This window comes from Dipodomys merriami, unplaced genomic scaffold (assembly GCF_024711535.1).
Source record: "Dipodomys merriami isolate MVZ:Mamm:240054 unplaced genomic scaffold, mDipMer1.0.p SCAF_8, whole genome shotgun sequence".
In the NCBI taxonomy this organism is placed as follows: domain Eukaryota; kingdom Metazoa; phylum Chordata; class Mammalia; order Rodentia; family Heteromyidae; genus Dipodomys; species Dipodomys merriami.
The window spans coordinates 47,716,616-47,732,628 of record NW_027206401.1 but is presented as its reverse complement, the minus strand read 5'-3'; the positions used below and the strand labels follow the sequence as shown (position 1 = coordinate 47,732,628).

Genomic DNA, 16,013 nt, shown 5'->3' with positions numbered 1-16,013 from the left:
GTCATGGGACTTTCTGGGAAATGCATGAATCTAGTAGGAAGGAACTTCATTATCTCTGTAAACACAATCAAGATCTACAAAAGTAAGAGTGGCTAGTAGTAAATAATTCAGTGGTAGAGTACCTGCCTACCAAGCCTGAGGCTGAGTTCAAACCTTAGCACTAGAACCACAAAAGTTAAAGATCTACAAAGGTGTTATTGAAAATTGTCCCATTGGATCCAAACTCCATTTAGGAGTGAATGTTTACTAAAGTAAACACAAATACAATTCTAAAAATAAAATGATCTAATTTTGATAGTGGAGATTTTAAGAACTTGAACTACACAGAGGTAGACAAACAGTAAGAAATAAATTTCTGTTTTGCTATTATTGTAATATGTAGACAGACATATTTAATTTGCTTAGTCTTTATTCCTTTGTTCATGCTTACATTCAGTGGTTTTTTAAAAACTGTTATCTACATGTTTACCATAATCATAGCCAGCATTAATTGGATGCTTATTATGTAATAGCTCTTTAATGCCTTGTTATTTCATTTCATCTTTATACACATTGTTAGAAATAAGCTCCATCATCTTCAGGCAGGTAAGGTATTCAAAGGTACAGGTCAGCACTCAAACTCAGGGCTGGCAATAATCTTACCAATAGTTATTACGTATGAAAACAATATAAAATATTTTACACAGTCTTACTCATTTTTAAACAGAAAAAAAACCTATCTTTTATTAAGATAATAACACATACCTCCGGGTTGCAAAAAACTGAAAGCCAGGAGCCACCTTCAAATAGTCACCTTGGCCAGGAATCAAAAGTTCTCTATTCTCCAAGAGAGGGATCAGCACAGAAACCTAAATCACAAAACCCTTTCAGATATCACCATAAAGACAGAACTTAAGACAAAACAATCCTTTCTCAAAATGACAGAAACAGTTCTAGGAGAAACTCTAGTTCTCATCGTGCGAAATGGAGACAAATGTAAGCTGAGTTCAAATGCAAGTTGAGTCACCTACATTCAAGCACTCCATATTCACTGAGTGCTTACTGTAAACCAGAACCAACAAGACACAAGTATATGAACAAGACTGGAGTCTTATGGGAGGTGACAAGACATGCAAACGGCAATTACGAGCATCACAAAGTTGTTTGTGAAGATAGGCAAGGCTCTGAATCTGAACAGAGTGCTTTAAAAAGCAGGGTCATGGAATAAATTCAAAAGTTAAAAAAAAAAAGAACTTGCTGAGTCTTAAAAATATTAATTAGCCAAATATGGCATATATAATCTAAGCAAAATTAATTAAATACATAAAAGTTTATACACCTAGTAGTATGGGATGAGAAATTCTGTTATGGTAGGTAAAGGATGTAATCGTGTAGAAGTACAAAGGTGGAAGGTTTAGATGGATGACAAAAAGTCTCTTGGCTAGGCTAAAAATTTGAAACCAAGTGGACATCAGGCTAAAAACGACATTTTCAACTGTGTAGTAATATGTGCACTAATCTAACATACGCATAATCAGGAGAAAAGAAGGTTAAAAAGACACTGGTTAGGAAACAAAAGCACAACAGAAATATAATCAGAAGACCACTATTTAGACAGAGGAGATAAATACAGAAAGGGACATTAGCCTAAATGAGAGAAGATACATTTAGGTTTTGGCTTAGTAAATAAATGTCAGAAGAAGCTATTCTTAGAGTGGAAGAGAATCTACTTGAACATCTTGAACTGGCGCTATTATTTTTAAGACAGGGTGCTGGATACAACACTCACTTTGAGCTGAGGCTCAAACTCCTAGATTCAAGTGATCTAACTGCCTTAGCCCCTTCTCTCCCCCACCACACACTACTGTGCATGGCTTAAGTAGCTTTCTTTCTTAAGTTGAATTAGGTAAGAGCTTATCATGGACTTCTGCTGCCTGAACTGGCTTTGAGCCCAAATCCTCAGATCTCAGCTTCTTGAGTACACAGGAATACTGGTGTGAGCTCCCAGTGAATCTACCCTTTGAGCCACACTGGCCTCTGGCTTCCCCCCCACCTCCCGCCAGACCAGCATTTGAAATTAGGGACCTCAAACCATGTCTCTCCTTTCTGCACTTAAGATGATGGGATTATAGACATGGACTACCATACCTATTCAATTTAGTTTTTTCTCTGTGAACTTCTATAATCCCATGACTGCCAAACATTAGATATGAATTTTGTCTGATGCTTTTTGTTTTTTGGGGGGATGAGTCTATTTATATAGCTCAGGCTGGACTGAAATCCACTTTGTATCCTAGACTGGCCTAGAACTCTTCCTCTTCTATCCTCCAAGTGCTGGAATATTAGGTATGTAATTAGTGACACTGCATGGACACTTGACAAAGCAAAGATAATTAGGATAATTTCACAGGCACTGGTCTGTGAAAAAAAAAAAAGCCAGTAGATTCACTGGCGGCTCATACCTAAAATCCTACCTATTTAAGAGTTTGAGACCTAAGGATTTGGGCTCAAAGCTAGTTCAGGCTAGGAAGTCCAAGACCCTCTTACCTCCAATTAATCACCAGAAAACCCAAAGTGGCCCTGTGGCTCAAAGTGGTAGAAAGCTAGCTTTGAGTAAAAAGGCTCAGAGACAGTGCCCAGGCCCTGAGTTCAGGCCTGATGACCAACGCGCCCCACCCCCCAAAAGAGAAAAAGCACAAGGCTGTGTATTTAAAGTCTAGTAAAGAAAAAAGAAAAAACAAGCAGGAGATGTGGAAAAAGGAGGCAAAGGGAAAAAATGAAAGAAGAAAAAGAAGGAAAAACATTTTCAAGCCAAGAGCCAATGACTCACATCTATAATCCTAGTCATTTAGGAGGCTAAGGCCCAGAAAGTCAAGGTTCAAAGCTAGCCCAAGCAGAAAAGTCTGGTAGACTCTACCTGTAAATTACCCAGCAAAATACTGGTCAGGAAGCATAGCTCAGATGGTAGAACACATGAGTAATAAGCCAATTGAGAGAGCAAGAGTTCAAATCCTGGAACCAGATCCCCACCCCCTCCAAATAAAAATTCAAAGGCCCCAATTTAACACTATGACATACCACATCTAAAGGGGCATAGTCAATATCCTCCAGAAGAATCCAGTAACCCTTTGTGGCTGCCTGTGTCAGGGAACCAGGCTGCCACACAAACTCTCCAGGAACATCTGTGCAACGATACATCCCCAACAGCATCTGTAAAAGCAATTCATGAAACCACACACTTGAGTTGCTAAAGCTATATGCTTAAGTCTGTTAAACTTCAATAGGGAAAAAATAGGTTCTTGGTTTATACAATTTGTCTCAAAAATTATGAACAAGAACAATAACTATTTTCCATTAGCAGAAACATTTGAATACCAGTATGTACAAGCATGCCAAAAAACACCAACACCTGCCATTCTTAATTACCTTACTATCAGTCTGGTCACCAAGCTGGACTTTGAGAAGCTGAGGAGGCTTTCTTCTACCTGTCATTGCAGCTAAGTATTCAACTAAGGAGGTTTTGCCACATCCAATTGGTCCTTCCAACAATACAGCATGATGAGAAGCCACTGCCATAGCTAAGGTCTGAAGATTTTTGCAGACAGATTCAACCAACACATACGACCGAAGGGTCAGTTTCTGTTCACGTGAAGAACTCCTATTATCCGCCTAAGACGACAAGTGAGAAATGGAAAGTATTTCAGTAAGTAACTTCAAAAGGACACAAGTTACTTCCTACAATGTTTCTATCGAGTTTATAGAAATCTTAATGAATAAATTAGTATTTAAGCTATCATAACAGGTAAGGATTAGAATTTTTCCTTTCACTTTTTGATTGAGGAATGAGAAGTCAGATTTTTAAACAAATTTAAGAAAAATAGCTTCCAAAATTTAAGATGCTAGGACTAGAGTTGGGGCTCAAATGATAGGATGTCGAGTTCAAATTCCACTACCATCTAAGGGGGAAAAAATTGGGGCAGGATGGTGGGGTGGGGTGTAAGGAGACACTAAACCCTAAAGTTGGTGATTTTTATGTTCTTCCTCTCTCCATGTTCTAGGACTTCACATCTAGATTAAGACAGAGCTGGGGGCCTGTCTGGAGTGGTACCTATTAGCAAGTTTTGAGTCTTAAGAGCCAGAATTGCAGTTCTGAAAAAAAGAAAAAACGTAGTAATATAGGGGCTGAGTATATAACTTAGTAGTACAGTGTGTTCAGCATACACAAGACTCTGGGTCAGATCTTTAGCACAGGCACACAAACATACTTACCCCAGAGAAAAAAGAGGACACATGCCTTAATAAGATAATTAAGGAAACAGACACTGAGGACACATTATTAAATTAGTAGATTCCCAAGACCCAGGTATATTGGTTAAGTCCTTTACTGCTTTTATATTGCCTGACAAGGATCAAATCTGAAGATCTGAACATGCTTGATAAGCATGTTATATACCCAGTCCTGAAGTCTCAGTCTCAGTATCTCTCTCTCTGTCTTTTAGGACATAAATACTAAGATAAATTGAAATTTGCTTCAAAATAATAAAGGAAACTATACAGAAATATGAAGGAAGCAAGTAGGCATGAACTGCTAAGTGACTGAAGTTGGGTGTAGGAATTAATCAACAATCTTTTCTACTTTGAATATATTTTCTATCTCAAAAAGCTGAAAGTATGAACAATGCATGTAGTATGTTTAATGGGCTTCAGTTTCACAGGAAGTGAAAGTTCTAGAGACTAGTTGCACGAAAATGTGAACACTTATTAACTTAATCGTAATAGTAAATATCATGTGCAAATTATTACAATTAGTTTTTAAATAATAAAGTAACACACATGGTGGTAGAAGATCTTTTGAAAAAAATGGAACAGCTAATGACTTTTCTATGGTGGTGTTTTTGTGCTAGAGATTACTGAGCTATACCCCCAGCCCTATTATAACAGCTTGTAATTTAAGAGGTTTTTAAAAGAGGCTGTAATTTCCCAAACATGGCTATGGTTTGACCCCTTTAAGATAAGGTGATGGATGTTCTTGAAATTTCCTCAGGGTTGTTGCTCTCAGTAATTTCACGGGAAGCATATACATTCTGTGCTTCTTCCCTAGCATCTATGTAGCTTCTGAACACCAGAATTACCATTACACTCAGAACCATTTACTATGTTAACTAAAGCTCCAAAACTAATATAATAGTGGTTACAGGATAGAGACATGGGATGAAAGGTGTAGGATTGACAGCAGTCATTGGACTACTGAAGTGCTGGTTTCTTGGTACTGGTTATATAGACAGATATATTCAGTTCATAAGTAATCACTGCACTAAAAAACACATCCTTCATTTCCAGTACTGAGGATGGAACCCAGGAACTCACTGATGCTAAACAAGTCCTCTACCACTTGAGCTATACTCCCAACCCTATGTTTGTATTTTTAACAAAGGGTTCAAGAACTTTACTGGAGCTGGTCTTAGGCACAAAATTCTCTCTTTGATCTTCCAGTCTCTGCTGTCCAAGAAGTGGATTACAGATGTGAACTATCATACTCAGCCCTAAAAACACTTTTGACAAGTATGTTTTCCTCTATGTATCTCCCTTTAATTTTCTTCCATTAAAAAGCAAATATACTAGTCAGAAACGAATGGTTTAAGTGACCCAAGACGTGTTCTGAGAGAAGTGGGTGAATATCGTAGTGACAATTGAAGTAGTGATAACTGAAGAATGCTAAGGGAAAACAGACTGGCTCTTAATGGTTTTAAATGTATAATCTATAAACTTTGAGCATAGAGTGGAGCCATGTATAATCACATTCTAGCTTCCCACACAATGGGCAAGGACAATATAATGACAGAAAAAGTGGTAAGGAAGCTGGGCATGGTGCTGTCCCAAGGTAATTACAGTACTCAGGATGCTGAAGTAGTAGGATTGAGTTTAAAGGTACTTCCAAGATTTTATCTAAAATGTAGATAAAAGAGCTAGAAGTTATATCTATGTGTAGCCTTACTTTTGACACAAAACAGTACTAGTGCCTCCAGGCAAGTTATCTTGTTTTTGTATTATGTTAATAAAAGATAAAAGCATGTGCTACTTAACTTCATAGAGCTGTCCATATCAAGCAAACAAAGAGATATACTAAAGTTTTTTTCTTCTGATTTGGATTGTTTTATTAGCATTGCTATGAATCAAATTCAGGTACTCTCACATACTGTTTCATCATGAGCTAGAGAATCTCTCTAAGTTGTTCTGGCTGGCCTCAAATAATCCATCTGACTTAGTCTAAGACTACACATATGCATCACCGTGCCCAACACAGGTTAAGGCATCATTAGTTTCTAATTTCGTATTAAACAGAAACAAAGAGAATACTAAGGAAGAGGGCTCAAAGTGAATTCCCCATGAACAGTTCTAAATAAAGAGCAGAAATTCAGCAAACACAATATGACTAACACAGGATTCAGAGAGGGAGTGTATTCCCATACTAAGTCCAACATACCTGTTCTCCAGAGGCTGGCAGCTGCCTCGGTAGCACCACACCACAGGCAGCTGTCACCCTAGAGGAGAGGTCGGCTGACACCACATGTCCTTGTAAATACTGTAGCTCATTCTCCTTACGCCAAAGGCAGGCTTGTGGATTGGCCAAAACTAAGGCTTTCTCTAAGTCTTGCAACTGGGCCTCTTCTAATAACCTGAGGGGAAAGAGTCTCGTCAATTATTTTATAGCAGAAAAAGCTCACAGCTAGACCCAGGAAACTCTTGCTTACCTCAACCGGAAATGGATCAATTCATCACTATTAAAAATCTTCTTCAGGAAAGATAACTTGTGCTCTTCATTCATACAAGTGACTAAAGCCAGACAACTAGCTGTGTACCTGGAAAGATAAAAATAAGTAAATAAACACAGGTTATCTGTAGTTGACTACTAAGAAAACTAATCAATAAAAACAAAAAGAAACCTTGTTACAACCAAGTACTACAACTGGAGGCTTGGCTTAAGTGGCACCAGAAAAAAAAAAAAAAAAAAAAAAAAAACGAGTATAAAGTAAAAATCAGGCGCAATAAATTAACTTTGAAAACCATGAAATGGGGCTAGAAGTGGGCTCAGATGGTAGAGTGCCAGCCAATGAGCAAAAGCATCAGATACCAAGTTTAAGTTCTGTCTTGGGCCAAAAAATAAAATAAAATAAAATTTCACTCAAATCATTTCATTTTTCTCTAAAGTATGACTAATACTCTTAGGAACAAAAACAACAAATTTAAAATGTTTTCCTTGTCCTGTTCTCCCCAGACACAACTACTATAGTCCTCCATAACCCTCTCCACTAGCAGCACAGGAAAAGTCCAATAGCTACCCACCAGCGGACCAAGGTGTCATGGCTCCTGAGGAGAGGAACACAAACACTCCAGTCCCAGAGCTCCCGGAAAACAGACTGCTCTTGCTGTAGAAACTTGTAGGCTGCTTCCATTAGGTCCCGGAGTTTCATCCTCCTACGCCCGTAACGGACTGGATTAGCATCTGAACTCTCTAGGAAGAGTCTTTGAAAGACTGGGTAAGTGTCCTTGAAATATCGCAAGGCAAACCTTCAAGAAAAAAATAAAATAGCATTTTCATTGGTTAAAGCAATCATCCAAGTACACATACCTACACTTGAGACAAGAGAGCATATGTGTCATAAAGATCTGAGAACGTAGAGAACGCCCAAGCCACCAATTGAGGAACCAGTTTCATGGTATAAGATAGCTGATTCAGGTGCAACATGTAAGACCAGAGGGAATGACAATAAAAGGAGGAAAAATAAAGAAAAAAGAATGTTTATTACTGAAAATACACTCACTTCAACATTTATTGAATTCTCATTATCAGCTAAATAATTTGTCAATACTTGGGAGATTCAAAACCAAGAGAAGATTCTTTTTGCAAGGCGGTTACTATCAGGTAAAAAAGCATCACTTACAGAAACAAATAGGGATAGAAGTATACAACAATAGTTGGTATTCAACGGAATCTTATGAGTTTAAAACAGAATGTTATCTAAGATATATTTATTCAACTGGAATGGTTACCAAAAAGAAATTATCAGCCAGGCACAGTGGCTTATGCCTATAATCCAGGCTACTCAGGAAACTGAGATCTGACAGACTGACCGACAGACCAACACAGATACAGAAACAAACACACACATATAGAAAAAAAAAGACAATATAGAATATATACCCTAAGAGAGATGGAAGGAGAGAGAAAGGAAGAAAGGGAGGAGGGGAAAAAAGAGGAGAATGAAGGAAAGAGGAAATGAGGTGGAAGGGCAAAGGAAAGGAAGAGGAGAGGAAGACATGGAATGTGAGAAAGAAAGGAATCGAAGCATGTTCAACACTGAAATCCTCTTTATTTTCAATGCTCTATTTTCTTTTACAAAAGTGCCAAACCTTTTATTTTCAAGAAGTTAATACTTAATTTTCTTCCTTTAAATGATTTCTCAGCTCCTTAAGATTTTGCTTGATACCTCTACTTTAGTACTTGATACATTGCATTGCACTGCTTACAAATTGTGGTTTGAGGTATACTTTAGTTGAGGACTCCTCCTTAGCTTACACATGTACCTGGGTTCAATCTTGGAACCCAAACAATCAATCAGCATCCAACAAATAAGCCCATAAATAAATGTTGAAAGAAAAAAACAATTGTTTGTATATGCTTCTAAGTCTTTAAGTAGAGAAACTCACATGGTATAATTTAAATGAGCTTAAAATGAAGACCACCTCGAATCAAGGACTGCATCCTACCAACAAAATATTAGGTAAAAGTGACCTTATATATTTTACATACCTGCAGAGATGGAAAATCTTTTCTCTGCCAAGGGCTACTTGGACATTTTTAACACCATTCATGGGCCATGTAAAATGATCACCACAGGCAGATGGCCTCACACAGCCATGAGAAGCATACAAAAAGCATGTCTGTCCTGATGTATGTGAAATGATTTTGCAGACCTCAGATTGCCCAGGGGCTGGAATCTCCCCACCCCTGCTGTACAGTGTTAATTTGAAACGTCAAATTAACCAGTTTCTTAAAACTAAAAATAAAAAACCCATTACATAACATCACCTATACATTATTTCTGCATTTATCATTTTTAGAACAAGGTAGAACAAATATATACTGCCTTGTAAAAATAAAAAGAAGAAAAAACAAGCAATTGCCTCATGCTTACTTAATATAGGAAAACAGCTATCTAGCTGTTTCTAGCACATCTATCACCTAAATAATTATTTAAAATAAATCTATAGCTTCTGCCATAAAGGTTTAGAACAATTGGGGGGGGGGGGGAGTGTGCTAGCACACCTACAGAGTAATTCCTCCTTAATCTCTGACCTCTGAAAGGCATCATTTCCTCTTCCCTCATGAGAACTAAAGATCACTTTTTCAAGTAAGTGAACACATACTTACTGCATCAATGATAAAATAATAATAAATCATATCAACAGTAGAACACTGGATATAAAAGCCATTCTCAAGCCGGACGCTGGTGGCTCACGCCTGTAATCCTAGCTACTCAGGAGGCTGAGATCTGAGGATCGCGGTTCAAAGCCAGCCCGGGCAGGGGAGACCGTGAGACTCCTATCTCCAATAAACCACCAGAAAACCGGAAGTGGTGCTGTAGCTCAAGTGGTAGAGCCTCACCTTGAGCTGAAGAGCTGAGGGACAGCGCCCAGGCCCAGAGTTCAAGCCCCACAACCGACAAAAAAAAAAAAAAAGCCATTCTCACTAGTATTCTCATTATTAAGACCAGAACTTTTCTCAACTTACAGACTTAGCAATTTTGATGTTTCTCTTGACTATTCTACACAAGCCATTTATTTTACAATTAATTGTATTTTAACATATTTTACAATAACTGCAACTCCCTATGTGGTCGAAACTCAAGATATGTCCCCTGCCTCTGCCTCCCAACAACTTCGGAGGAGTGCATCATTACGCTCAACTCTTTACAGCACTTCTACTTTACCTGTTCAATTATTCCAATGAATAAATCTCATTCATCTAGTTGTAAACGCTATAAGACTTCTGTCTTAGCAATTTTTGAAAGAATGTAGGACATTTTTCCAGACCCATCCTGATGGCAAGTATTTAAAAGAAACCAATGTTCAGCATGATGGAACATGCTTGAAACCCAGCACTGAGTAGGCACAGGCAGGAGGATAACCAGATCAATATCAGCCTAGACTGCACTGTGAAGTATTATTTCAAAATAAAAGCAAACAAAATAAAAACTTAAGGGCTGAGGTGCACAGCTCAAGTAGAGTACTTGCTTAGTAATTAGAAGGCTTTGAGTTCAAACCCAGGACTAGTAAAAAAAAGAAAAAAAGTAATAATTAGCCTGAGCAGCTACCTTGAACATCACAAGCCAGAATATGATAAGAACACCTGCACATCCATGTTTACTACTGCACTATTCACCAAGATATGGAAACAGCCCAGATGCGACAATGAAATTATTTTTTTTTGGGTCCAGTCGTGGGGCCTGAACTCTGGACCTGGGCGCTGTCCCTCAGCTCTTCAGCTCAAGGCTAGCGCTCTACCACTTGAGCCACAGTGCCACTTCTGGCTTTTTTTCTTTTTGCTTATGTGGTGCTGAGGAATCGAACCCAGGGCCTCAGGCATGCAAGGCAAGCGTTCTACCACTGAACTACCTTCCCAGCCCCATAAAATGAAATTTTTATATAGCCATTAGAAAGAATAAAATAATGTCACTTGTAGGGAAACAGATGGAACTAGAACGAATAATGTTAAATGAGGTAGGCCGAGAGAGAAATATGGCACATGTTCTATCTTGTACGTGGAAATAAGATCTAAAATGCACTGGGATATGACAAATTATACAGGATTCTATATTCTCTCACACAGTGAGACCAAAAGAGGATACTCTTAGGAGAGAAATACAAGGTGAAATGCCTAAGTACCCCTTCATAATTATATCAAATAATACACATATTGAAACGAACTCCAAAATATGGAAAAAAAGACTTTTTTTTAGTTTTTAGCTTCTGATGATTCAACATATGGTGTATACAAGTATGGTGTAGTACCATATATATGGTATACATCTTTGAGAGTGTGGTGGGAAGGGCACAGAACTCCAGGAAAAGGATGAAAAAGTATAGCAGTGGAGCTAAGTGGACATTGATAAAAATGAAATATACAACTCATGGGTGGAGACAGGGAGGGAATGGAAGAGAATGAGGGAATAGAAGACACTGCACCAAAGAAAATGTACTCGTTATCTGAGTCATGTAATTGTAATCCCGCTGTACGTCACCTTTATAATAATAAACTAAATTAATTAAAAAGAAATTAGTAAAACCCTCTCTGAACTAGGGAGATAAATGAAATTACACTGTGATTATTTTTAATAATTTCTACTCATCTCTTTTTGTATTTCCCTTCTAAGCTTGGACTCTAAGTAGAAAGAGAGAAGGGATTTGGTTTATATTATTGAGACAAGGCATCTAATATGGTCAGACTGCTCTGAAACTCAAGATTATCCTATGTCTGCCTAGGATTAGAGTGCTGGGTTAAAAGGCATGAACTACCACATCAAGCTTGAGAGAAGACTTTAACCATCTTCAAGAGAAATAAATGTGAATATGTAAATAAAACTGCTACTCACGGGAGTACATCAGGATGGTTACCAACGAGTTTGCTCATGGATACACAGAGACGTTCATGCAGATCATGGTTGACTTGGCCTCCAGTTTTAATGGCTTCAGCATTCCTTTCTAGCAAATCCAAAAGGAGAGGGCGCAGCTGGCGGCCAATCAATACAGTACAGTCCTTATCCAGGAATAACTCTGCTAAAGTATTCAGGATACTCTGGCGATCTTGAGTTGTCCACACCTGAGAAAAGTAACAACAAAATGACTATGTAAATAATATTAATTTGCACTGCTGGGAAGACTGGAGAAGAGTTCTGGCTAAAAATCAAAATATTTCACTTTTTCTGGGTACCTACCATGGCAGCAGCTACATTGGCCACATATGGCTTCTTTGAGAGCTTTCCTGACTTATTATTTGAGCTTACATAATTTTCCTTCACCTCACAAACTTTCTTTTAACATAGTTTGTAATATAAATTGGTTAGAAATGAATCTTTTCCACCTTCTACAACTGAAAAGTATCCGTATTTTTTATTCCTGAAAGATCTTTTAACCACTAGAAACAAAATTAGACTTATAGACTTGAGGGATTTATTTCAAAGATACTGCTCCATTGTGTTATTTCTGATAAAAAGTTTGCAGTTATTTTAATCTTTGCTCCTCTATGTCTTTTATTCTCCTCGTGCCCATACTGGCTTGAACTCAGAGCCTCAGTTCTCTCCCTTAGCATTTTTGTGCAAGACTGCTACTATACCTTTTGAGCCACAGCTCCACTTCTGGCTTTTTGCTGGTTAACTGGAAATAGGATACTTACAGATTTTTTTTTTGCCCAGGCTGGCTTTGAACTGAGATTCTCAAATCTCAGCCTCCTGAGTTGCTAGAATTATAGGCATAAGCCACCAGTGCCCATCCTCTAGCAGTTTTTTTTTTTTTGGGGGGGGAGGGGGGTCCAGTCGTGGGACCTGAACTCTGGGTCTAGGCGCTGTCCCTCAGCTCTTCAGCTCAAGGCTAGCGCTCTACCACTTGAGTCACAGCGCCACTTCCAGCTTTTTTCCTTTTTGCTTATGTGGTGCTGAGGAATCAAACCCAGGGCCTCATGCATGCAAGGCGAGCGCTCTGCCACTGAACCACCTTCCCAGCCCCTCTAGCAGTTTTTAAGACATTACTTTTTTTTCTGTGTCAGTCTTGGGGCTTGATCTCTGGACCTGAGCTCTGTCCTTGGGCTTCTTTTGCTCAAGGCTAGTGCTCTACCACTTGAGCCACAGCGCCACTTCCAGCTTTTTCTGAGTAGTTTATTGGAGATAGTCTCATGGACTAAGGTCCACAAATCTCAGCTTCCTGAGAAGCTAGGATTACAGCAATCAGCACCAGGCAGTTACGTTTATTTTTGAGGCAAGGGCTGGCTATTAATGGCTTGGCCTTGAACTTGCATCCTTCTACCTAAAGTTCCCAAGTGCTGGTATTATATACAGGCAGACACTATCACATACTTCATTTCACATAGATTACGATATGGCATAGTGTGTTTTACATTCATCCTGCTTATGATTCTTACCTTTTGGGATCTGTGGAACCTGATAATTATGTTTCACCAAATTAAAAAACAATAAGGATAGTATTCTTCATGTATTTTAATGCTTATTTCTTCTATTACCTCCACCTGGAACTCCAACTATGCATAAAGCAGACTACTTAGTAATGTCCAACAGATCGCTGAATATTAGCCAGCTTTCACCCCGCTCCATTCCAATCTGAGCAATTTACACTGACCCATGTTCTAGTTCAATCATCTTTTCTTCTGAATTAAACAATCTTCTACAAAGCCTATTCATTCATTATAGGCATATTTTTTAGTTTTACTTGAATTTCCATAGGTTAAATTTCTACCATTGTACTTGTGTTTCTTCTAAGTCCTTGAACATATATGTAATCACTTTGTTATTTTATAATCTGTTTAAGTTTACTGGTTGTCTTCCTAGAAACAGGCTTTTTAAAGAAATCTGGTAATTTTTAATTAACAGCAAGAGATTAACTGTATTATATAGTTTTTCTTTATTCTAGCAGGCAATTAATCTACTTGCAAGTCAGCTTGATTCTTTCAGTTGACAGCAAATTTCTAGAAAGGCACTAATTCTAGAAAGATGAAATACCCACTTTTACAGTGTGTCTCTTCTGGTTTCTACATTGGTTGTCCTGGTATTTGACCTGGTCTTTTTACTTTTACTCCAGACAGTTGAGTATCTCCTACCTACACAAACTCCTACACTTAAATACTCTTCCTATTTTCATATTCAGCCAAATATGTTCAAGATGCTGTATTTCTAGAGTTATTTCCTCTACTGTCTTCTCAGCTGGGTTCTCTCTCCCCTGAGCAAGGGTCCAGTAGATAATTATAGGATAACTGCAGAGGTAAACCCTATTTCCCTTTTCAGGGAGGGCAGATCTAAGCTGCTTTTCATCCAATCTTTGAAATAGTTTCATATATTTTATCCCATTTTTCTAATTGTTTATGGCAACAAAATTAATCCCAGTTATTCTATCGTAGCCAAAAAGGGATATATTTGACTTTTTAATCTTACAGCTCTAAGTCAATCTCTTAACATACATATTTATATATTTACAAATCAATATGCCTATAAATCATATGTATAAGTACATTTACATATAAATGTATATAAGGGTTGGAATATTGCTTTGTTACAACACTTATTAGCATTTGTGAGTTACATGCTAGTAATATATAGAAAGTCAGAAATATTTGTAACATTTTTCATCCTTACACAAAAAGAAAATAAAGTTGTGATGTTTGACTTAAAATTTTTGCATTTACGACACTATACAAGGGGCTGGGAAGGTGGCTCAGTGGTAGAGCACTTGCCTTGCATGCATGAGGCCCTGGGTTCGATTCCTCAGCACCACATAACCAGAAAAAAAAAGCCGGAAGTGGCGCTATGGCTCAAGTGGTAGAGTGCTAGCCTTGAGCTGAAGAGCTGAGGGACAGCGCCCAGGTCCAGAGTTCAGGCCCATGACCAGACCTCCCCTCACCAAAAAAAAGATACTATACAAGCATACCCACAAAACCATTCTTTCTATTTTCAGTATTCAATAAATTACCCCCAAATATTCAAATAATAAGACAGGCTTTGTGCTTGATGATTTTGCCCAGGTATTGATTAGTAGAAATTTTCTAAATTTTGTGATTTTTATCTTTGTACAATTATTTAGTTACATTTAAGTATTTTAAGCTGAAGAGATAATACCTAAACTTCCCTATAAAACAAGCAAGAATGCCAAAATTTTTTCCTGATTCTAATTATTTTCATAATAGAACAAAACTTTGCATTTCAGGAGAAACTAAGTTAAAAATCACCTTAGACAGTCATAATATGCTGAAAACGCAAAGGTTTTCAAAGCTATCTTCTACTAAAAAACAAAAACAAAAACAAAAGAAAACACCTAAGTTTGGGAGTAGAGCTATCTGTATTAAATATTTTCTGCCTAACTCAGACATTAGAGCTACAACACCCCTCTTAAATCAAGAATGTTTTCCTAGACAAGGTTAACTGCAAAACATTCTTCCAGAACAGACAGAAAAAGTTTTAATTGAAGGGGAGACACAAGGAGATGCTTTCTAAGAAAAGGCAATGCAAAGCTAGAGGCCAGAAGTAACAAAGGATGACAGACAACAGCAGCACTGGGGGTGACTCCAGTTACCAAAACATAGTACTAAGCCATGGTCATTCCAATAAATTAGACAAGGCACAGTTTCTTTATCTTGTAATACTGATATATTAGGCTGTATAATTCTTTGTTGTGGGTTGTTGTCATGTGTATTACAGTATGCTTAGCAAACTCACTGGCCACCATGCACTAGGTATTACAAGCATACCTACCCTGACTAATTATCCTGCATCAAAATGTCTTCAGTTTAGCCTAAGGGCAAAACTGTCCCATCTCTACCACACAAGGACTATTGGACTGGTGAAGCATAAAAATAAAACCAATTGTAATACAGGCCAGACAAAATAGTGGGCCACTGTAATCCCAGTGCTCAGAAGGCTGAGGGAGAACTGCAAGTTGAAGACCAGCCTGGACTACATACAGGGACTTCTTTAAAAACTTTTTTGGTGAGCTGGAGTGTAGCTCAGTGGAACACTTGTCTAGCACGTACAGAACACACAATCTGGCCAGCTGGGAATATAGTTTAGTGGACAGTATCCCAGATTTAAGTCTCAACATGGGGGGGGGGGGGACACTGAAGAAAGAAAGAAAATGGTATATGAAGTGAGTTTTTGCTTTTACTGTTGTCTTTAATTACTTTTTTTTTAAAGTGCCAATCTTGGGTCTTAAATTTAGGGCCTGGGCACTGTCCCTAAACCTTTTTGTTCAAGGCT

The 16,013-nt window shown here is 38.0% G+C and overlaps 1 protein-coding gene across 2 annotated transcripts in view; it reads right to left on the bottom strand.

The window, feature by feature from the left end:
• Positions 1–16,013, bottom strand: part of Mdn1 (midasin AAA ATPase 1) — a 157,373-nt gene that overhangs the window by 136,304 nt on the left and 5,056 nt on the right. For both annotated transcript variants that reach the window (XM_070010465.1, XM_070010466.1), the window contains exons 2-8: positions 11,634–11,860; positions 7,324–7,548; positions 6,732–6,839; positions 6,464–6,656; positions 3,406–3,648; positions 3,058–3,189; positions 745–848 (exon numbers count right to left, since the gene is read on the bottom strand). In XM_070010465.1, coding sequence (XP_069866566.1) covers positions 745–848; positions 3,058–3,189; positions 3,406–3,648; positions 6,464–6,656; positions 6,732–6,839; positions 7,324–7,548; positions 11,634–11,860 — 1,232 coding nt within the window. The remainder of the gene's footprint in view (positions 1–744; positions 849–3,057; positions 3,190–3,405; positions 3,649–6,463; positions 6,657–6,731; positions 6,840–7,323; positions 7,549–11,633; positions 11,861–16,013) is intronic.